We start from the raw sequence: 25207 nt of genomic DNA, 5'->3' as shown, positions 1-25207 counted from the left end.
GCATTCTTAAATACTTGAAATTTGTTTTGTGGCATAACATATGACCTATCCTGGAGAATGTTGTGTATGCACTATAGAATAATGTGTATTCTGCTATTGTGTAGAATATTCTATGTATATCTGTTAAGTCTATTTGGTGTAACATACAGCTAAAGTCCAAGGTTTTCTTATTGATTTTCTGTCTGGATGACCTATCTATTGTATTAAAGATGGAGTATGGAAGCACCCTACTATTATTATTTTGCAATCTATTTCTCCCTTAAGATCTATTAACATTTGCTTTTTTACATTTAGCTTCTCCCATGTTGGAGAGAGAGAGAGAGAGAGAGAGAGAGAGAGAGAGAGAGAGAGAGAGAATGAATGTGTGTGTAAAATAACCTTCTTTTATCTCTGTCTTACAATGTTTGGCTGAAATTCCTCTGTGAAATAGAAGAGTAAACACCACTACTGCCTTTTGGTTCTGTGGCATGGACTGTCTTTTTCCTTCCCTATTCTCTTTTATGTCCTGAATGTTTGTGTCCCCCTAAATGTCACTGTTTCATTCCTAGTGACCACAGTGAGCATATTAGAAGATGAAGTCTTTTTAGGTGAATAGGTGATAGGGTTCCATCCTCAAGAGTAGAAACAGCCCTTACAAGGAAAGGCTAGAGCACTCCCTTGCTGCTTCTACCTAGTGAGAAGACGCCATTTGCAAAACAGAATAAGCTCTCCAGGGACACCAAGTTAGCTGGTGCCTTGATCTTGGACATCTCAGCTCCAAGAACTGTATGAAAGATATGTCTTTTTAAAATAAGCCACAATGGACAAGTTATATTTGTTATAGTGGCCCAATGGGACTGAGTTAAGTATATTCAGGTGTTAAAATTAAACACAAGGATTACTTGCTTGTTGTAACCAATTTCATTAAAATTGAAAAATCTGTCTCAATTCAATTTATCTAAATCAGGATCTCAAACAAGAGGAAAGCATTTAATATAAGCTTTATGATTTTATTCAATAAGAGGTAACAATTTATCACCTTAAAGTTTTGTACATTTTTATCTTTATCTTTATTTTCATCCTAAGATTATAGCTTTTTAAAAATCAAAAATGTTTCTAGACAAAGTGATTTTAACTAAATAGTGCTGTCTGAAATGCAAAGATATAAAATTACACTTCAAGATCTTGTTACTGAAATTTTAAAAACAGAAAAAAGAAATCTGCAACAAAAAAACTCATTAAAGAATTATTTGACCTTGAGATCATTACCAATAAGGTGTTTATATTTCTCCACATGATCACCTTGGTTTTTAGGCATTATTGTCTTAAAATGACTTATTCTCAAAGTTCAAAACTGAGTATATTAAAGGTTTAAAAATTGGACAATATAATATAAATGCTGATACTCAATTTAGAATGTTATATCCTGATTAACTCATGATAAATTAAAATTATTTTAAGTTGAACATGCATTTAATATACCAACCTATCATATATCATAGCTTAGCAGAACAGTACCCTGTAGTATAGTGATTGCTCAATTTGTTGATCACAAGGCCAATTGGATGCTCTTAACTGCTGTTACTCAATACCATAAAAGTTGTCTACCGTGTATTTCTAGTCGCAGAAACAGATTAAAGTATAATTACTGCTGAATACATATCACTTTCATACAACTGTAAAGTAAAAAAAAAAAATCACAAATTAAACCACCATAATTTAGAGACTGTCTCTTTAAAGGAATTAAACAAGTCAATACTCTTACCTCTAAGCACAATTATAGTTTTTACAGATTTTATTGCATTTTCTGCCAATCATTTTTTCCATAGTTATATAGTAACAGTTATGATAGTTTAAGTGCACATTTTAATGAGATTAAGAGTAGCTCTTAATACAAATGGGATATTCCAGGTGACCATCAATACACCTTGTACGAAATGCACCTTGTACGAAATGATTGACGTAGCGTTGATGGAGAATATCCATATTTACACACACATTCAACTGTGTCCCCTGATGAAGCATAAAGCTTTTACTGTCCTTTCCACCTTAAGGTTATGTGGTATCTTCCATGATTTCTTCTGATATTACACATGCATCTGAAAAAAATAAATGAGTATAATATTAAGTTAGAAATGAGTCTTTTACCAAGACTTTGGGGTTTTCAAGTAGAATGTTTTTAATATTTCAGAAAATTCTTCCTGAAAACTCTTGCTGAACAAATTCTGTATGAATAACAGATAGATTAAAATAAAGTTAAAATAGTAAATGATGTAAGAATTAGGTGGTTAATGTGTGATAATTATATTTTATTACCAATTCTTAAGATCATTTATCATATTAAGAGCTTGGCATTTTAGAGTGTAAAACCTTTATGGTATCATGGCTGATTTTGTTTTTCTTTTTTGGACTGGAAATTGAACCCAAGGACACTTTATCCCTGAACTACATCTGCATTCCTTTCTTTTATTATTATTATTTTGAGACAAGGTCTCACTAAATTATTGAGACTTGCCTTAAACCTGTGAGCATCCTTCCTCAGGATCCCATGTTTCTGGGATTACAAGAGTACACTACCATGACTGGCTGGTTTTTCTTTAATTAAAATATTGGTCAAAAGGCTAGAGATATAGCTCAGTTGGTAGAGTTCTTGCCTTGCATGCACAAGCCCCGGTTTCCACCTCCAGCCTCACAAAAAAAAAAAAAAGAGAGAGAGAGAAAAGAAATATTGGTCAAATGCGATAAATTTTCAGTTATAAAATGTATAAGATAGAGAGGGTGTCACATGCATAAGCAGTAGAGAAGACTAATGAAACAACAAGTTGGTTATCATAAAAGGTAAGAACAATGAACACAACTTTAATAAGACTAACCGAGAAAAAGATGACTCAAACAAAATAAGAGATGAAAAAAAAAAAATAAAAGACATTACAACCAATACCTCAGAAATACAAAGAGTCATTAGGGATTACTATGAGAAAATGTATGTTAACAAATTAGAGAACCTAGAAGAAATTTATAAATTTTTAGACACATAGATTCTGCCAAAATTAAACCATGAAAACATGCAATCCAGAAGAGATTGAATGAGATTGAATCGGTAATAAAAAGTTGAGGAAAGCCCATGACTAGACGCTTTTACTGATTAATTTTTTCGAAATCTTTAAAGAAGAACTAATTCCATTTCTTTTAAATTTGTTGCAAAGATTTGAAAGAGAGAGAATCATTCCAACCCATTCTCTGAAGCAACCATTACCCTAGTACCATAGCAACAAGAACACAAGATAAAAGAAACTGTAGACTAATAACCCTGGTGGACATAGATGTAAAATTTCTCAATAAAATATGAGCAAATCTGAATGTGATTCAACAGAGAATCATAAAGATTATTCACCACAATCAAATTGGTTCCATCCCAGAGATGCAAGGATAGTTCAACATATTCAGATCAATAAACATAATACATCCCATTAATAGAAGGAAGGATAAAAATCATGCGATTAGTAGATATGGAAAATGCATTTGAAAAATTTCAGCATGACTTCCTGACAAAAGTCCTGAGCAAATAAGGTTTGGGAAGATCATACCTCAGCATCATAAAGGCCATACAAGACATAGCCACAGGCAATATACTGAAATGAGAAAAGTTGAAAACATTTTCTCTAGGATCAGGAACAAGGGTATCTATTCTCCCTGCTCTTATTCAGTATAGTACTAGAAATTTTAGTCAGAACAGTGAAATAAGGACATAAAGGGCATACAAATTGGAAGGAGAGAAGTCAAATTATTTGTGTCTGCAGATGATATGTTTAAATATATAGAAAAACCCAAAGACTCCACCAAAAGACTATTAGAATGGATAAAGTCATTAAGGTAGCAAGATACAAAATCAATATACAAAAATTAGTGAGAGTTTTATACACCAATAATGAATGTGCTGAGAACCAAATAATAAAAACAATCCCATTCATGAATCTTTACAACAAGCAAACCAAACCGCAAAGAAGAAAAGACATGTACCACACACTGATTAAAGAAATTAAAGAAGATAAAAAATAAATAAGAAACTCCCCATTCTCATGGATTGGAAGAATTAGTGTTAGTAATAATACTTTAAACATATATTCCTTCAGCAATAATACCTTAAGCAATTTACAGATTAAAAGCCATTCCCATTAAAATATGAATGATATTCCTCACAGAACTACAGAAGAAAATTCTAAAATTGATATGGAAGCACAAAAGACCCTGAAGAGCTAATGAAATCTTGAGTAAAAAATAAATACACAAAGGCTGTTAAGAATCACAATAACTGGTTTCAAGACATACTACAGTACCATAGCAACCAAAAGAGCATAGCATTTGCATAAGAACAGATGCAATGACCAATGGTAGAGAATACAGACACACTCTCATTCTCTCTCTCTCTCTCTCTCTCTCTCTCCCCATAAATATGTGTATTTATAGATAGATAGATACATACATACATATAGATATATCCATGCATCTATATCTGCTGATTCCTAACAAAGTTTCCAAAAAAGAAAACATTGGATAAAGGACCACCTCTTCAATAAATGATGCTAAAAATGGATATCCACATACAGATGATTGAATCTTGACTCCTCTTTCCGTGTACAAAATTAAATTCAAAATGTACACAGGCTTAAATGTAAAACCCGAAAACTCTAAAACTACTAGAAGAAAATATGGAGAAATAAGAAAGTGGTTCAAGCAACAATTTTCTGGATAGAACCACAAAAGCACAAGAAACAAAAGCAAAAATTGACAAAGTTGATATATTAAATTGAAAACCTTCTGCACAGCTAAAGAAACAGTCAACAGAATGAGACGAGAATGTGAAAAAACTTGCCACCTATGCATCTCACAAAGGGTTAATACCTAGAATGTATAATGACCTCAAAAAAACTAAAAACAATTAATCCAATTAAACATTGGGCAAATGATTTGTGAATAGACATATCTCAAAGACGTACAAACAGTCAAAAATACATTAAAAAAAAACCCTCTCAATATCATTAGCCATCAGGGAAATGAAGATGAAAACTACAATGAGATACCATATTGCCCCAGTTAGAAGGTCTATTATTAACAATAAACCCTAAAAATAATAAATGTCAGTGACGATGTGAGAGAAAAAGAAGACTTACTCTCTCTTGTTGGGAATTTAAATTGGTACGATCATTATGGAGAGCAGAAGTTTTCTTAAAAAACTTAAATTAGATCTGCCCTATGACTCAGCTGTCCTGCTTCTGGGTACATTTCCACAGGAAAAGGAATCAGCATACCAAAGGGATATCTGCATGCCCATGCAGTGTTATTCACAGTAGCTAAGATATTGAATGAGAACATGTGTTTATCAATAGATGAGGAGATAAAGACAATGCAGTATATTTACACAAGGGAATATTATTCAGCCACAAAGAATTGGCTCTTCTCATTTACAGCAAAATGGATACAACTGGAGGACATTATGTTAAGCAAAGTAGGCCAGACACAGAAAGATAAGTCCCATACATTCTCTCTCATAGGTGAAATATCAAAAAGGGTGACCTGAATGTAGAATAGTGACCAACAGAGGTTGAGAAGGGATGGTAGGGTGGGTAAATAAAGGTTGGATATGATCATGCTGAGTGTATGCATATATGGAAATATCACACTGACCCCCATTAATAAGGGCAACAATTACATGCTAATAAAGAATTTATAATTGCATTTATTAATTACTTTAAAATTAAAAATAATTTATTAATCTTTATTTCCTCACATATGAATAGTTGGTAGAGAAGCATTGCAGAGAATATTTATTTTTTAATATGTGAATTATTGCTATTTTACACAGAAAAGTATCATACTGAAGTACTTACGTAAACATTTTGGTGGGTTTGACCACTTTCCATTTCAACATATTACTGTCTTGCTACCCTCAAGTTGGTATAAGGATTGGCACTGATATTCAACTGATGAGCCCGTAGGATATACTGCTAATGGGAATGAAGTGAGGTCTCCATTGTCAATAGGTGGAGGAGGCCCACATTTTCCTGTGGAATCTGAAAAATACCATTTCATTTATGGACAGAACAAATCAAAATACAGTATAAAATTAAAGCCAGCACAAACACATCACTCTAGATAGCATCAAGATTTTATGATTTCTGGTAACAAATGATTGCTCACAGAAATCTTAATCATAGAAAATGAGAGTTACATTTTAAGCTCTTCTTTTCATCTCACTGAAGGCGCATATCAACCATCAACAAATATGTCTCCTTTGTAGTGATTCAATACTAAAAAATGTGTCTTAATATATAAATGCTGATCACGTAGACAGTGAGGACAAACTAAGAAAGTTTCTTGTTATTATATATGACATTACACAGTGTTTATTGTGTCCCTACTGACTTCTTCTTAATTTTCCTTTTCATTACAAAAAAAAACTCCTTGAAGGAAGTAAATTTGTAGAGAATAATAGGGAAATATTGTCTTCCTAATTTGGAGAAGATGAGTAAAAATCATTGTTACCTATTCTTTTTCTTCACATTTTGTACGTTGGGGTTTTTTAAAAATTTTAATTTGTTATATATGACAGCAGAATGTATTCTAGTTCATATTACACATATAGAGAATAATTTTTCATATCTCTGGACACAAAGTAGAGTCACACCATCCTTGTCTTCATGCATGTACTTAGGGTAATGATGTCCATCTCTTTCCACTGTCTTTCCTATCCCCAACACCCCTCCCTTCCCCTTTTGCTAAGCATAATTTTTAATCTTGGACAGAATGATTTTTAAATACCATTATAAGAAGATTTTAGAAGGTACAGAGAATTCACTCTGGCTAGGAACTTCAGGACTCAAGGAATGGCAAACAGGTTGTTATATGAGTTCATTTTGGGTCTCCTTGTGTTCTAGATGGTGCACTGGAGAAGGCTGGTAATCTCAGAAATGATATCAGGTAGAGATAAATAAGGAAAAGCTCATGCAGAGTCTCATCCCTTTAACCTAAGGACAAGGAAGAGAGCGGCCTTGCTAGTCTAAGAGATCTTTAAAACAATACATGACCTAATCTAGAGAAAATCATAAAAACATCATAAGGCACTGATGACCAGAGACCAGCCACATATAGGGGTGGCAGAAGAGATCCTGTGTGTCTGTAGAGGCTGAATGAGAAACCTGACTTAAATCCAGCATGGCTGTAATGGAGAACCACTGAACATGAAATTTAAATAAAATGGGAGGGGGTCGTCAAGTGTAATCCTAAAATATCAAGTGTAAAATTTAAAATTACTCACCATATTAAGGATCAGAAACATTTAAAAACAAGAAAGATAATAAAAGAGAATACTGATGTGATAAAGATATTGATAGTCAATGTTTCTTAAAAGCTCAGTAGGGTTTAGAACAGATAAATATAACAAGTTAAACACAAAACAAAATGTCTCACTGGACAGACTGAACAGTTTGAGGATGTCCGAAGGATAAATCCATGCACTTCAAGATATAACAACATAAATTATCCAGTGTGAAAATAGACTGAAAATCAATCAATGAATCAATCAAACTTCAGAGACTTTTACAGGAAAAGAAAATGTTGGAGGCCCAGAAAGAGGGAAGAAAGGATAATTGAGTTATCAAACAAATGAACAGAGTAAGGAGGAAGAAAATCTATTATATTAGATATTCTTCCTTTTATCAATTACATTGTCATTTTCTCGCTCTTGTAATTGCTAAAACAAAGACTATCTAATATAGTAGAATTTTTTCTCTTCATTTTGTTCATTTATGTCTGATGCTTGAAAAAAATTATAGCATTTTACCAAATGTTCAATGTTCCATGTATGAACAGGAATGTTCAATGTGTGAAAAATGTTCAGTGTACGAAGAGGAAATATTAAAGAGTAAATGGATTTAAATGGAAGTAAGCTTCCCATGTTTTGACCGAAAATAAAGTGCCATTACTATAGTAGAGTGGTAAGTTGCAAATATATTATGTATATATTGCAATTCCTAAAGCAACAATTTTAAAAAGAAAGGTGGTGGGGGAAGCTATCATAGAGATACACTCAAAAACAGGAAGATAAATCAAAATGAAATTCTTTTAATATGTTCTCTGAAAAGAAACAAGAATGAGAAATAGAGAAAATAAACAAATAAAACAAGAAACAAAAAGCCCAATATTTATTTTAAATATAAATGATCTAAATATACTAGGTGAAAGAGCAAGTAGGGCAAGATAGATTCATAAATGAGACCTAATTCTGTGGTTTACATAAAACTGACTTCACCATTAGCCAAAGGTAGATTCAAATTAAAGTAAGAGAAAATAAATTAGGAAAAATTAATTTTTTAAAATGGAAAAGGATGATATAATATCTCCATTATTCATTTCCTGAATTTTAAATATTAGAATGCTGATGACCAAATATCCAGACTTATTTTTAAAATATAGTGATTCCTGGCTAGACTCAGTCACATATTTTCAAATATACTCTATATACTGAAGATGCCCAAATGTATATTTATATTCTATGATCAGTCTTCAATGACCTATTTTTTGTTTCCCAAAGTGGATATGTCTTGGAGTTGTCAAAATGTACTGAGTGTTTTAAGGTTTAAGATGAGGAATTTTCTCAGATTGTAACTGTTCTATTAATCTGGTTAAATGTGTTTTGAAAAAGTTATACCATATTTCTTAGTTCATTTTGCCAAATAATAAATCTTTAGAAATATCATATTATTTGCATTTGGAAAATATAATCCATAAGAATGACTTGACTTTATTTTTATCAACATATTTTACTCACATTATGTCCTCCAGTAAAGAAAAGTTAGGAAATATGATCTTCTACCTTTGCACTGAGGTGGCTCTGTCCAAATTCCATTTAGACACATCACTTCTACTTCCCCAAATATTTCAGAAGGTTTGATACATTCATAACATACTCCCTCACGAGATGGATACTTAAGCATCTGTTTTGATATTATATTAGCATTTTCCATTTTAGGTGGATTCACACAGGAAATATCTGAATAGAAAGAAAAGAAAGTATCTCCACCTAGTGTTCATTTTGAGTAGCTAATCAATGAATCAGATTCCGAATACATTTTAAGCAAGATTAAAAATCAATAGATACTTTGTCATGAAGAACTTTTCTGATTTTTAATAAATTTACATGTAATACAAGGAAAAGAAGATACAGCAACATTTTTTTGGCAGAACTAACCTTTCATGCCTTTACATATGTTCTCTATCCTTTGCTAGAACAGTTGAAACCACTGAGAATGAAATATTTCCCCTTGGGTTGAGGACAACAAATATTACAAGTTCCATAAGTGTAACATGAATTTTAAAATGCAACAAAAGTAACAACATTATATAGCATCACTCTTTGGTATACAATTATCTTGCTCATTAATTAACATTTTAGCCTCTTAAAAACTGAAAGAGGTATCTCTTTAGAGAATAAGTCAAGAATTAAGAACACAGTTTGAAGAATAATTTGTTATTCTTAAAACACAGTTCCAAGATGTTATGTACAACTGTAATGCACCAATAAAGCAAAAAAAAAATTAAGTAAAACTTTTAAAAAAGAGGAAGATTATCAATTAAAAAACTAAAGATATGGGAAAGTAACAGAAAAGTACAACTTTATTTATAGAAACATAGCTTTTTAAATTTATTTATAAATGCTTTTGGATACTATGATAAACTGTGTAATTCCTCAGAGAATTTTAGGTGCATGGATAGTAATAAAAGACTATAGCAATGGTTCCCAAATTGAGGAGTATGTAAAATCCTTTGGGGAACTTGATGAATAATTTCAAGGTCACACCTCAAGATTATTTTTTCCAGTAGGTCTAAGATGAGCTCAGGAATTTTCATTTGAATTCATAAAATCTGTTCAAAAATTTTATGCTGTTGGTCTAGGGACCACATTCTGAGAACCATTGGGCTGTGAGCTTAACCACTATATATTTAATTCCAACTTTTTATTTCTAACCTTAAACTTACTTTGCTTTGGCCTGAAAATTAACCTATACTCATTTTTAAGAATGTTATAGAAAATTTAATATTTCATAAGACACTATACATAAATTTATAATGCCATCAACATACCTTTGCACATTGGCTTTCCTATCCATTTGCCATTAATACATGTTATAGTATTGGACCCTTCCACTTGGTAAAATTTTGGACATCTGTAAGTCACTTGATCTCCTGACTTATATGATTCTTTCCTCTCTCCTAAAAGCATGGCATCATCAAAGTTGGGTAAATTAAAACAATCTGTTCTTGAAAGAAAAAAAATATGTATTTTTCAGTAAATTATAATATATGTAATATTTAATAGTAATATTCTAAAATAATACTTAGCTACCTATAGAACCAATGAATAATGTTTAATATACTTCTGACAACTTTGCAAAATATGATGTTTTGATTTTAATTGAACTGTTCTAAATTTATCAAACATATAAGGTAGGAATGATGCTTGAAGAAATATTAGTAGTTCTAATGCTTTAGGTCAGATTTTTACATTCAAATTAATTTTTGCCCACACTTGCCACATGTATTATGTATTTCTACTTTGGGCTTCTGCAAATGTGAATTACTTGCAATTTAGATCAAAGTTTTATGAAATATGTATTTTGTAGTGAGATTGGTGATAAACTGAGCATGAGTTGGATGAATAAGGGACAGTTTCTCTAGAAACAGAGAGAGATAAGAATTCTGAGAATGGACATTAGAGGATGTAAATGTTCACAGAAAATGATGTGAAACTGAAGCAATTTGCCTCATATTTTCAAAATTCTTTTTTAATTACTAGGCTATAATTCTCTGCCAGACTCAAGAAACTTCAGGTACCTTGTAAAATTCTAGAATTACAGCTTACTTTCTTATTTGTACCACTTATACTTTGAATGAGGGAATCTATCACACATATAATAAAATTAAATACACTATACTTATGCATTCTGGTGGGGAAGACCATTTTCCTCCTAAACATTTTATAAATGCAGGTCCATCAATTCCAAAACCTTCAAAACTATTGTAAATAACTTCTTGTCCATAGAGTAACTGTCTAACTCATGAGACACAACACCATTAGGAATGGAAGGTGGAGGTTCACAAGGAAGTCCTAAAAAATAAAATAATGAAAGAATAAATCCATGTTTCACAACTCAGAAATTCAATTGTATAGGTCAATTTTGATACTTCACAGTTTTTGAAAAGAAATAATAATAAATAAGCTATTATGAAGTCACAGAGAATGTGCGTAAAGGCTTCTTAAGTCCACCTTTCTCATATATGTCCATCTCATAAACTGTAAATACATGAGCAAGAAATTGAAATAAAAAATGTTGATGCTTTTAAGAGATCACCAGATCTTCTCTAATCAACCATGAGAAATAAACAGAAACATACTCAGAATTAATAACATTGAATTGGGGCTGGGATTGTGGCTCAGCGGTAGAGCATTCGCCTTGCACGGGCAGGACCCGAGTTCAATCCTCAGCACCACGTAAAAATAAAGGCATCTACACCTAAAAAATAAATATTGTTTTAAATAACATTAAATAAATTGATGAGATGGATTTACCAAGTATTGTAAGACATCAGAAGGAACACTGTAAGAAAAACATTTTTAAAATATTTAGAATCTTGTTTGCAAAGCAAACACTACAACTTACAGAAATTTAAATTTACTACATGTTGTATTCTTTAAAAAAGAAATGCCAAATTAAAAAGTGACTCTATAATTATCCAATAAAATTAATAAAAATAGGATTGATTCAATAATGCAATAGTATTTTAATGGTAAAATATTTAAATGATTATATACATATGATAATCTATATTATTCTATACCCTGACTTTGACAAAAGCATATTATATTCAATTATTTGTACTCTCAATTATTTAAATATTTGTATTCTCAAATCAGAATTCGAGTTTTCATGCAGTCCTCACCTACACACTGAGGAGGAGGACTCCATTTGCCCATGTAGCATGTTATCTCACCTTCCTCAGAGGTTATGAAACCATCTTCACAACTATAATTCAATTTAGTGCCATGTGCATACTGTCTGGATTCAATTGCTTCTTTCCTTTCTTCTGAAGATTTAGATGGACTAATTCTTCCATGGTCTATGTCAGGTGGTTGAGAACATGAAAGATTTTCTGTATGAAAAACAGAAATCAAAGGGTCAAACATAAATAAAATGTTTAAATTAAAATTAAAATCAAATACTATTTAAGTCTGTCATCACTATATCTATGCTATGCTCTTGCCCAATATCTCCCTTGATTTGTGTCTATTTTATTATATGAAAAATATTCATAAATAGGAATTTATCTGCTAGTTACATAATATCCCAAAGAGTTGTCCAATTTTGTTGATAGAAATGAAAGATGGTGACTGGATTATGTACCTAGATCATAACTTACAGTTTAGGATCAAGTATAATATATAGAGAAAGAGAAAATGTCCTCATATTTTTCATTTACATAAAGAAAAGGGGATTATTAACTTCAACTGAAAGCATGTTAAAGCTGGAGGCAACAAAATAACATCACTCAAACTACACTGAAAAGCTACAGTAACAAAGGCACATGTTTTGGTACTGGCACCAAAACAGTCATGAAGACCAGTAGAACCCAATAGAAGACACAGAGACAAATTCACATAAATACAGTTATCTGACAATAGACAAATATGCCCAAAACATATGTTATAGAAAAGATGGCCTTTTTAACAAAAGGATCTGGGAAAACTAAAAATGCATAGTGGAAGAGTGAAATTTAACCTCTGTCTCTCATGCTGCACAAAAGTCAACTTAAAGTGGATTGAAAGCCTAGGAATTTTTAGACCAGAAACCCTGCAGCTGATAAAAGGAAGTGTAGGCCCAACAGTCCAACATGTCAGTAAAGCAACTAATTTCCTTTAAAAGACTCTTAAAGTGTAAGAAGTAAAATAAAAAATCAGTAAGTCAGATGACATCAAATTAAAAAGCTTCTGCACAGCAATGGAAACAAAGAGTGTGAAGAGAGATTCTACAGAATGGGGGATCTTTGCCACCTGCTCCTCAGATGGGCATTAATATCCAGAACATACAAAGAATTTTTTTAAAAAACTTAACACTAAAAAAAATCAATAAATGGCCAAAAGAACTAAATAGACACTTCACAAAAGAAGAAATACAAATGGTCAGCAAATATAAGAAAAAAAAAAAGCTTCACCAACTCTAGCAATTAAGGAATTGCAAATCAAAGCTGCATTGAGATTTCTCTCTAGTCAGAATGGCAATCATCAAGAATACAAAGAAAAATAAGTGCTTCCAGGTGCATTGGCTCATGCCTCTAATCCTAGCAGCTTATGAGGCTGAGGCAGGAAAATCAGGAATTCAAAGTCTCAGCAACTTAGTGAGGCCCTAAGCAACTTAGCAAGACCCTGCCTCAAAATAAAATATAAAAAAGGTCTGGGGAAGTTGCTCAGTGGTTAAGCACTTCTGGATTCTATCCCCAATACAAATAATAATAATAATAATAATAATAATAATAATTTAAAAATAAATGTTAGCACGGATGTGGGGGAAAAGGTATCCTCATAGATTTTTGTTGGGACCACAAAATAGTGCAGCTATTCTGGAAAACAGTAAGAGGATTCCTTAAAACACTAAGAATGGAAGCACTATATGACTCAGCTATCCTACTCTTTGGTATATATCCAAAGATTTAAAATCAGCATTCTACAGAGATACAGCCACATCAATGTTTACAGCAACATAATTCACAAATAGACAAGCTATGGAACCAACCTAGATGCCCTTCAACAGGTGAATGAATAAAGAAAATGTGGTATATATACACAGTGGAGTACTTCTCAGCCATAAAGAAGAATGAAATTATGGCATTTGCCAGTAAATGGATGAAGCAGGAGACTATCCTTCTAAGCAAAATAAGCCAGTCTCCAAAAGTCAAAGGTCAAATATTTGAAGGCTAATCCAAAATAAGGGGGAAATAAAAAAGAGAGAGAGCGGGGGAAAAGAGAGAAGGAATTTCATCAAAATAAAGGAAAGATCAGTTGAGTAGATGGAAGGGATGGAGGCGGAGGATGGAAGGACAGGAAAAGGGAAGAACAGTGGAATGAATTGGATTAAAATATAGCATGAATATAGCAGAGTGAATAACAACACCAAGTATATCCATAACACATGATTTTTTAAGAAGTATAAATAAAGTACAGAAAGATCAGTGGAGTTGAGAGAGAGGGGAGCAGGGGGAGGCAGAAATAGGGGAGGAAAGAAGTGCTGGGGACTGAATTAGAGCAAATTATATTCCATGCTTTTGTGATTATGTCAAAATGTATCCTAATGTTATACGTAATTAAAAAGAATAAAAATATTTCATGTCAAATCAAGAAATATTATTAGGCTCTTTTTTTTTTTTCATTTACCAGACAAAAAAAAGTAATAGGATCACTGCATACCAAATATATCTATTCCTTGCCTTGGAAGAAATCTGGTAAAATTTGGTTTCCTCCAATTTCAGATGGCTTTAGCCATAATGTAATTTTGGATATGGATTTCCATATCTGGTAACTGAAACAAATTTCTCTACAATAGCGCAGAGTAGATAGGTAAGGATTGCAGTTTAAGGACTGCACTTAAATTAGACCCACGGGTTGTATATTATCTGATCAAGGAATGCAGGTGCAATATAACAGAGGACTGAGAAGCATAATATGTAATGAACTAAAGTCCTCATGACCTAAAATGTAGTTGACTGAACAAAAATTGGAATGAGAATATTTCTACTTAATAATTTGTGTGTGTGTGTGTGTGTGTGTGTGTGTGTGTATAGAGAGAGAGTAGGTAGCATTTTAGAAAATAAAAGGATAGTTTGCATAAGTAAATGTGTGTTACATCTCAACACTGATGGATGTAAAACAGAATCACCATTGGAGAGATATTTGAAATACCCTGGGAAAGATAGGGAAGACAAGTAAGGCATGATACCTGGAATTTCAAAAATGTTCACTGTTTCTAAGACTTTTTAATTTTATTTTGTCTGATTATACAGCTGGGACCTAGGCTGTCTTTTCAGGTTTAGAGAAAGGATCAATTGCTAAATATGATATCATGGCAATATTTCTAGTTGCTGCAGATCAAATTCAGAAAGGTTAAGGCATGGATTGCTCCTTCTTCCACTGTTTAAACTAGAATTAAGATTTCTACTTCTTTTCTACAGAGTGGATGAGAGATTTGTAACCTTATATATATTCATCCCTGCTCCATGTAATGGGGAACACAAGGAGAAATATTAGCCAGATGGATATTGCTACCATCTTATGACTCAATTCTCTGCTGAACCTAGTGAATCCTACATTTGGATGCACTGACATGAAACTAAAGAAAAAAATCAATGCTAAATGAAACAGAGGGGGAATATTGTTGACCAAAAAAAAATGCAGAAAGGAAAAGTTACTATTGCCTTGATACCATGTGAAAAGTTGAAATCAAAAGAATGTACAGTAACTTTATGACAGTATTTACAAATATTCAAAATCATAGCTGTTTTGCCTATAGAAATCCTCCCTGTTTTTTTTTTTTTTTTTTGTTTGTTTGTTTTTTTTGTTTTGCAGGTGAAGGTATAGAATAGGTACTGGGGGATTGAAACAAATGAATGGATGCACATAGTGCTTTACAAAGAGGCTAATAGCACCTTGAAGGTAAACACCTGGAAGAGACTTAATATTGTCTGTTTTTTGTTTGTTTGTTTGTTTCATTTTGACAGGCTATTTGTATGACAGGACTTCTTTTGGGAAGTGAATTGTGGGAAATATTAACTCCCTGAAACACATGAGGTCATTGTTCAAAAACAGGTCTTGAGAACACCATGTAACTAATAACCTAGAAGAAAACAAAAATATCTGTGGAATGTCTAATTAGTCATATTATCATGTATTACAATGTATCTGGACCGTGATTTAGGGGGGAAAAATTGCCAGTAGACTAAATTTTGGCCCCTGTCTCTTTTTGTGAATAAAGGTTGTTAGAATACAGCTACATTAATGATTTTTACATTAAGACAACATTCATGGTAAAATGCCAGTTGAATAACAGCAACAAAAATGTGTGGCTGAAAAACCCAAAATATTTATTGTCAGTCCTTTATTGACTTGTCAATGCTATAGATGATATCTTTGTGGATGGAGAATTCTTTGAATTTGGATGACTGTCCAATTCAGAATAAGAGTGTCACTATGCCTTCCATACCAACTATTAACAAGCTTAGTGCTTGCCAAGGGTACCTGCCTTTGGAATATTCAAACTAATGTATATGTCAGGTAAATACCACCTTTATAAAACTATATGTAAAAGCCTATAATTTAGTTACAAAATATGTTAGTCAGCTTTCCATCATGATGACAAAATACTCCCCCCCCCAAAAAAAAAAAAACATAAGTGGGAAAGATTTATTTTAGCTCAAAGTTTCAAGGTTTTAGTCCATGGTGGCTGCCTCCATTGCTATGGGCCTGTGATGAAACAGAGAAAGTAGGAGGGGAGACAGAGACAGAGGCTGGAGACAAAATAAACTCTTCAAAGACACATCTGCCAGTAATTTTCTTCTTCCAACCAGGCTCCACCTCCTGAAATTCTACCATCTCCTAATAGTGCTATCAGCTAGGGATCAAGCAAGCATTTATCGCACATGCCTTTGGGAGGCATTCCAAATGAAAAACAAAACTTAAGGTACATATTCATATTATATTCAAGAAGTAGACAATCAAAGGTAGTAACACATTTTATAGATAAATTTATGCTGAAATATTTATTAAAACTCTAATGTTTCTGGAAAGCAATACCTACATACCAATAGTTCTTCTCTTTTTGCTTTTTCAATTCGATACATATTATTAAAAATGCATGAAAAAGAATGACAATGAGATATTTTTAACTAAGAAAAGTTGACCAATAAACAGGAAGATAAACTGTCAGGACAGGATTCCTTTGATAGAGAAATAATATCTTCTGTGGTTATCTCCAAAGATGTTAGGAATTCCAGTGTTAAACCTTGACCAAGATAAGCATGAGTATGTAGTGATTAATAATTTTCTATTCAAAGTTCAAAACTCCCCTGGAGACACCCTTTAGAAGCTTATCTAAATTACCTAAGAATACATAGATTTATAGTATAATTAGTTATACCAACAAGCTTTAAGAATGTAATCAGAGGGATATATACTGCAAACCAATGGTAAATTTAATAAGATCCTAATATACAAGAAAAACATTAGAATCCTATGAGATTTAATAACATTGGAAAAAATAAATATAATATGCAATATTATTTTAAAAAATCTCCTGCTACCTAAGAAAATATTTAACAATCTATGTACACAACCCACCTTCTAAAAGTTAAAAAACATTACTAAACAGATTAAAGAAGATGTAAATAAATAAATAGACATACATGTTCATGAAAGGGAAGAATTAATATTTTTATGATATGAATCTCCCAATTATGTACATATTACACTCAGTCTCAATCAAATCCCAGCAGAATTTTTATAGAAATCAACAAGGTGATATCAAAAGTAAAATAAAATGGAAAACAGCTAGACAAGGCAAAATCATTTTTAAAAATAATGTATTTGTATTTTATTGCTTCTGTAAAAAGAATTCTATTATCTTATAAATTCAAACAACACTAAGTTTTTATCTTAAAATTCCAAATATCAAAAATATATCATGTATATACTGAGATAAGATGAAGATGTTGTAAGAGGTGCATCCCTTTCTGGAAGGTTGAGGGAAGAATCAATTTTCCTGTCATTTCCATTTCCAGAGACTTTCCCCTTTGTTTGGCTTATGTCCCCTTCCTCCGTTTTCAAAGTCAGAAACATTGAACTTCTGCTGACCCTTTTCCACAGTAACATAGCTCCTTCTCTTTCTCTCCCTCCTCCTCTCTTTCCACACATTATCTTGATTTCACCCAGATGATCCAGAATACTCTCCTTAGTTCAAGGTCACAGTAACATCTCTAAAGTCCATTTTATCATTTAAAGTAACGTATTTCAGATTCCACGAATGAGAACGTAGACATCTTTAAGGGGCCCTTAGTTTTTCTACTACACTTAGAACCAAGGTGGAGGACCCGCACAGCAGTAAACAAGACCGAGTGCACTGATGTAGGAACACACACAGCGCTGAGTTGGGGCGCCAGGGGTCGCCCGGAAGGACAGCGGCGGGAGCTGGGGTGGGGGTCGGTCAGGTTTTCTTTCGCGCCCGGAGCCCCGGCGGAGACGCGGCGGCCGGGGCTGAGGAGCCGGCGCCCCACGGGGCACAAACGGCTGCCCAGGCCGCCCCCTCCCGCTGCCTGCCCGCCCGCCCGCGCCTCCGCAGCCGGACTGACGGCCCCGCCCCCGCCGGCCGCCCGAGCCCTCGCCGCCCTGGCGCTCCCCCATGGCCCCGGGCCACGCGGGCGGGAGACCGAGCGCCGCCTCCGCCCTGGGAGAGGCCTCGCCTCCTTCCTCGTCTCGCCCACGTCCCGGGCAGGACCGCGGGGCCGGGAGCCTGGTCGGCACGGCCTCAGCGCGGGCCTGGGCGGCCCTGGCGCTAGACTGTTCCGGTGGCTGAGAGAACGCACCTGGGCTGCTTGTGGACCCGCGGAGACAGTTTTCGCACCAAGACTAACCTCTGTGGTTCCCTCCACCCTGCGGCCTCGGTGTATCTCAGCACCCGCGCCCACGGAGCGTCTTCAGCCCGAGTACTCGCCGACGGGTCAGTCCGACAGTTGCTTGTCAACAGACTGAAGTTCTCCTGTTTGACCCCAGATCTTCAAAGCACATAAAGACACTTTCTGAAGCTCACGAAGACTGTGTAAATAATATCAGGTTATACAAAATTCAAAGGTACAGAAGGGTAAACAGTGAAAAATTTCTTGATAACCGGCTGTGCGCTACCTGCTCTGATGACACTACAATAGCATTATGGGATCTGAGAAAATTGAACACCAAAGTATGCATTTTACATGGTCCCACTAGCTGGGTGAAGAACATCGAATACAATATCAATACAAGACTCTTAGTAACATCAGGATTTGATGGAAATGTCATTAGTTGGGACACAAACAGGTTTGTAACTAGGAGATCATATTAGGATTATGAATAAAAACATTTTTTTTTAAATTGTGAGCAGGACTGGGGATATGGCTCAGTGGTAGAGCACTTGCCTGGCATGTGTGAGGCCTGAATACCACAATCCCCAGTACCACAAAAATAAACAGATAAAATGGTGAACAAATTCAGTATTCTACTGAAGTCTCAAGAAAAAAAAAAACTGGCTTTAGAAAATCAAAAATTATTCCATCTTTTGTTACTTAATCATATTACAACTAAAAACTTTGGAGTTCAGGGTATGATTCAGTGATAGCATCCTTGCCTAGTGCACATGAGGCCCTGGGTTTGATCCCCAACACTGCAAAAATCAAAAAGTAAGTAAGCAAAAATTTTGTATGGTAAAGAGACCAAGGCATATAGCTAATGATTGAAAACTGCTGTATAAAATGAATTTCCTGAGTTTAAGGAAAAATGTTTTTATTATTTCCTTTGTGAAACTAAAATATTTCTTACTCTTTGTTCCTTCAGTTCTAAATCTATTTATTTTGTAATTTTTGCAATTTTTTTCATGCATTAAAAGAGTAGTTCTCAAGTGAGTGATACTGATCCTGAAAGTAATGTTTGGAAACACAGTATGGGGTAGTTTGGGTTATCATTGTTGGGGAAAAGGGAGGATATCTATGGCATTTGTTGGTAAGACCATAGTTTCTAAAAATCCTGCAGTACACAGGCTATTTTTTACTTTGGACCAATTGACCCACCTAAAATGCAAGTTATACCTCCATTGGGAAACATTTGAATAAAATGTTTTCTAATAGAGAATTTGATTATTTGAAAATTGAAGTTTGAAAAATAATTAAAATATACCTATTGCAAACTGGTGAAATGATAATATAGTAACACATCAGGATTATTTTTAAATACGCTCTTCAGAGATCATATGTAAAAAGGGGATAATATTAAAGATTTCTAGATGTACATTATTTGAGTAGAGGATACAGCTATTGATCATCTTTAGACAAACATAAACATATATGTTAGAATTTAGAGGCAAAAGTGTATTTTTTAATCTAGAAAGAAAATTTGAACAGAAATAAAAATGACAATTTCCAAATCTATAGAAGGATAAAAAACTAATAAGACATGCTAAGTCCAGTAGAAATAGAGAAGCAGGGGAGAAAAAAAGAATCATTTAAAAAATAAACAGGTGCCAGGCATAGTGGTGCATGCCTGTAATCCCAGCATCTCAGGACGTTAAATTTGGAGGATCACAAGTTTCAGGTTAGATTCTGCAACCTAGCAAGACTTTCAGCAACTGAGTGAGACCCTGTCACAAAATAAAAAACACTGAGGATGTATGTAGCTTTACCTCAGTGGTAAAGCATCCTTAGTTTAATTCCCAGGCACACCCCGCCCCCGCCAAAAAAAAAAAAAAAAAGATAGCACAGAAATATGGTAGGCACATAACTTACACATCAATCTAGACATCAGTAATGATAAATATATACTAAACTAGCCAGTTAAAAAATAGTGTAAATTGGATTTAAGAGTAAAACTAGCCAGGCATAGCAGCTCATACCTGTGATCCCAGCTACTTGGAAGACTGAGGTGGGAGGAGCAAAAGTTCAAGGCTAGCCTGGGTAATTTCCAGATGCTTTCTCGAAATAAAAAGGGCTGGGAATGTAGCTCAGTGGTAGAGCACCCCTGGGTTCAATCCCCAGTACTGAAAAGAAAAGAGAAATTCTCTCCCCATCTTTAGAGACTTATAAACTTGTTTCCCAAGTAATTCAGAATATCAGAAGGTAGACTGAAAATTGATGAACTTAACTTAAAAAAATGTAAAAACTAAAAGGATAAACCCAGTAAAAGTAGATGTATGTCTGGGCACATACCTGTAATCCCAGCAGCTTGGGAGGCTAAACCAGGAGGATTAGAATTCAAAGCCAGCCTCAGCAACTCAGCAAGGCCCTAAGCAACTCAGCAAGACCCTGTCTATAATAAAAATATAAAAAAGGGCTGGGATATTGCTCAGTGATTAAGCTCCCCTGCCCCCCTGTGGATTCAGCCCCCACAGCAGGGAGCAGTGGCACATGCCTATAATACTGGCTACTCAGGAGGTTGAGGGAATAGGATTTGCCAGTTTGAGATCAGCCTCACCAATTTAGCAAGGCCCTAAGCTATTTAGTGAGACCCTTTCTCAAAAAGGGCTGTGGGTGTAGCACATTAGTAAAGTGCCCTTGGGCTCAATCCCTGATACCAAAAAAAAAAAAAAAGAGGATATATGGATATAACAAAAATACAAAATTAATAAGATTGAGGGCTGGGGTTGTGGCTCAGCAGTAGAGCACTTGCCTAGCATGTGCTATCCCCAGCACCACATAAAAATAAATAAATATATTATGTCCAACTACAACTAAAAATTTTAAAAAATTAATAAGATTGAAAATGATAATATAATAAAAAGGATTTTTCTAAAGTGTTGTTTGAAATAATTGGAAATTCTCTGATACGATTCATCAAGAGAGGGCTAGGGTTATGGCTCAATGGTAGTGCACTTGCCTGGCATGCGTGAGGCACTGGGTTCGAGTCTCAGCACCACATAAATAAAAAATAAATAAATAAATAATTTTATATGAAAGAATCAATACTATTCATAGTAAACATTAAAGAAAAAATAAAAGCCACATAAATTAAGAACACATATGTAATACATATAATTGAAAGAAAATTGATAATTAGAATTACTAAGAATCCAACAAACACCAAAGCTTCCAAAAAGATAATTTTAAAAAACCCATCAATCTGCATTTTACAGATTAAAAAATGAACTACCCATTAGCCCATAACAATTTATGCCAAAACCAATTATTAATAGAAAAAGCACATATCAACACTTCAGTGTTTTACCACTTTATTGCCATTTATGTACTAAATATTAAAATACAACATCACTTAATCATTATTAAGAATGAAAAGCAAGAATGCAGCATTGACCAGAATGTATATTAGTACAAGCACTACAGAAAACCTAAAACCAAATATGTACAATGTCCCAGAAGACCCCTTTCTGTTACATGTCCCAGAAATACTCAGAAACAAAGGGTAGTACTGCAAAAATGTCCCATCACTTCTTGACTGACATCTTTTACTCTCATTGTATTTATTTTTTATTTATAACATAATTTTATAATAATTTTGAGTCAAATGATTAATTTCAATGTATATGCATATGACTTAATTAAACCAAAAAATATTGTATTCAAATTTTTTAAAGATTTTTTTTAGTTGTAGATGGACACAATACCTTTATTTATATATCTTTATATGGTGCTGAGGATCGAACCCAGCACTTCACACATAAGGCAGGTGCTCCACTACTGAGCTTACAGCCCCAGCCCCTGTATTCCAATTCTTTACTATATTCTTGAATACTGTTTACTAAGGTGCACTTATTTTGCTACATACTTATCAATAAATTTTGATTTCCACTTTTACACAGTTGAAACATGAAAACAAATTGTTATAAATATTTTGCCCCAGTTTAATGAAGATGGGTCTTTAAAAAATCATGAGTATACATATCAGAGCATTTTTCTTACTAATCCGAATGCATTTGAGAGGAGGGGACCAGCCATTCATTCTCTGTACATGTAGCTGTGTTTTGACCATTTGAAAGACTATGGCCAGGATAACAGTCAACTTTAACAGATTCATGCAGTAAATATCTTGTTCCACATGGGTAATATCCATTTTCCACATAATTGAAAATGCATTGTCCTAAGGAGCATAAAGTGATAAAAGTGAAAACATTAATTTAAACAAAATATCTGACTAAATATTACCTTTATAATATTTAGAGAATGCAGAAGCACCCAAAAAATGTGCAATTAAGAAAAACCCAAAACTAACCAAATTCTTACTAAAAAATAAAAATCAATAACATTGAATTCATCTTTAGTTTTGTAACTAAAACATGTATAAATGATACAGGTTTTCTTGTATCTTTGGTTTTCATGTGATTTTTATGAAGAGCTTCTTATAAAAGAAAAAAACTAATTGGGTCTTTTTGTGCACACAATTTTTCCCTTGGCCCTAATTTGTCATGCAAGACTTAACTGTAAATACATATGTGCTTCTTTCTTCCCTCATTGAAAGACACATGTATCATTGTAAAGACATTTACTTATTGATGCATGGTACTTCTGGCAGCCACCCTTCTTTTGTGCAATAAATGTAACCCCAGTATGATTTTGAAGGAGACACAAAATTGTCATCACATTCATAGAGATATTGTTTTCCCATAGGTACGGGAAAGTATGGTCTATATCTTTCTTCATAAGATAGACGTCCATGTTTTATTTCTGGAAAATCACAAGGTTTCACTTGTGATAAAAAAAATAGGATAAATAATATTTTATTTTATTGAGCAACATATCAGAAATAAACCATTTAAGTAATGAATTATGTCTTATTATAACCTAATTACAAGGTTTACAGGACAAGAAAAGTCACAGAAATCAGATGATTATGTTCTGTGAGGTCTTTGTTAGTGAAGTCAAATTATATCTTTCAGTCACCAGAGAAATCAACTAGAAATATGTTAATATCAAAATAAATAAGATTATAATAAACAATAGTTTTCTTCTAATTTCAGTTGGGAAGTGGGATGTTTTTAATGTGCTAAAATGTTTCTCAATGAGGAATAATTATATTTTAGTAACTTATTCTTATGTATTAAATAATTTAACACAAATTTAAGTGCTATTATTTATTTTATTGTTAGGTTTATTTGTATTTTCTTGAAAAAGTACTCTTTCATGAGATTGTTTAGAGAAAACCTAGTCCTTTTAATATCCAAATAGTATTAATTTTTTCCATGCAATATGATTCCATTTCAGGAAATCTTGCATGATATGTTATAAAGAATCCCCCCCCATCGCCTTCATGTATACACACATACAATAAATATTCTCCAACTTCTAATTAATATTTTTCCACTTTCCTTTATGTTTGATTACAAACCATTTTCAAGAAGCTTCTACTCTTAAAAATGTTAATTTGCGGTGGTGAGAAATGGGAGTGTGGCCTGCCCCCCGGGGCCCTCTGGGGTCCCCGGCCCCAGGCCGGCGGGTGAGCTGGGGGCCCGGGGACAGGAAGCGGCCTCTCCTGCAGATCCCCGAGCTCCTGCTGCCAGTGCCCACTGGCTGGCCCTGGCTGTGCAGGACCGGTGAGCCTGCCACCCAGGATGGATGACCTGATGGCGGCAGGGACTGTCGGGCCGGACCCCGAGGGCTGCCGGGTCTCCTAGTTCAATCCCGCCGGTCCCAGCTGAAGCCGCCACCGGAGACTTGGCGCCTTTGGGTGGCGGCGGGCGTGGCAGCGCGAGAAGTAGGGCGGCCGCCCGAACGCCGCGGAGGCCGGCAGGGGCTTCAAGGTCCCAAGAAGGAGGATGGACCCCTGAAAGCTCGGCCACGCGTTGGACGGCGGAGCCGCACAGACCAGGGCCCTCCGTGAGCGCTCAGTGCCGGCTCCGGAGACCGCACCTTATCTTGGCCAACGAAGACCGGACCGTCCTGGAAGGTGAGCGAAGCCCCGGAGAGGACGAAGGGTGGAAGGGTTAGCGGCCTTGGGCGGTTGGTGTCCTGCTACCAAAGAGAGAAATGGTAGAGTCACCAGCCGCATCTACCCAGTTGGAAACCCCGCCACCCTTTGGGGAGATTTCCTGGCCCTTTGTAAAAGGCCTGTGTTTATAATATGCAAAAGCTGCTCTCAACTTGCCCCCAACCTTTTAAAACTTGTGCTGCATCTGGACAGTCTAAATGTAAAGAGGATGCCTGAGGTATGATAGAGTTAGAAAATAACTTCTTGTAAATGTCCATTTGTTTGAAAAAATCAGAAATGCCTTCTGGAAGTGACTTTGAAATGAATGTGTTAGACCACCTCTAGGAGCGACACTTGTCCACGTTTGTTCAGTGGGTTGTTGGCATGGAGAAGACTGACTGTGAGAAGGAGGTCCTGTGCCAGACTGGTTTTACGTAAAAGACATTTTTCGTATAATAACCATTGTTTTTGCATGTG

At 34.5% G+C, this 25207-nt stretch overlaps 1 protein-coding gene across 1 annotated transcript in view; it reads right to left on the bottom strand.

Annotated features, from left to right (window-relative positions):
• Nucleotides 1–1854: 1854 nt before the first annotated feature.
• LOC114092133 (complement factor H-like) overlaps nt 1855–25207 on the bottom strand; it is a 42791-nt gene continuing 19438 nt past the window's right edge. Inside the window, 12 exon segments of the mRNA XM_071619673.1 lie at nt 1855–1927; nt 1929–2046; nt 2049–2078; nt 5868–6050; nt 8852–9028; nt 10120–10295; nt 10964–11078; nt 11081–11143; nt 11977–12186; nt 22729–22768; nt 22770–22906; nt 23317–23511. Of these exon segments, the coding sequence (XP_071475774.1) occupies nt 1855–1927; nt 1929–2046; nt 2049–2078; nt 5868–6050; nt 8852–9028; nt 10120–10295; nt 10964–11078; nt 11081–11143; nt 11977–12186; nt 22729–22768; nt 22770–22906; nt 23317–23511 (1517 nt within the window).

The sequence above is a fragment of the Marmota flaviventris genome, chromosome 12 (assembly GCF_047511675.1).
Source record: "Marmota flaviventris isolate mMarFla1 chromosome 12, mMarFla1.hap1, whole genome shotgun sequence".
Taxonomy (NCBI): Eukaryota; Metazoa; Chordata; class Mammalia; order Rodentia; family Sciuridae; genus Marmota; species Marmota flaviventris.
The sequence above is the reverse complement of the archived record's forward strand: the minus strand, read 5'-3'. Positions and strand labels throughout refer to the sequence as shown.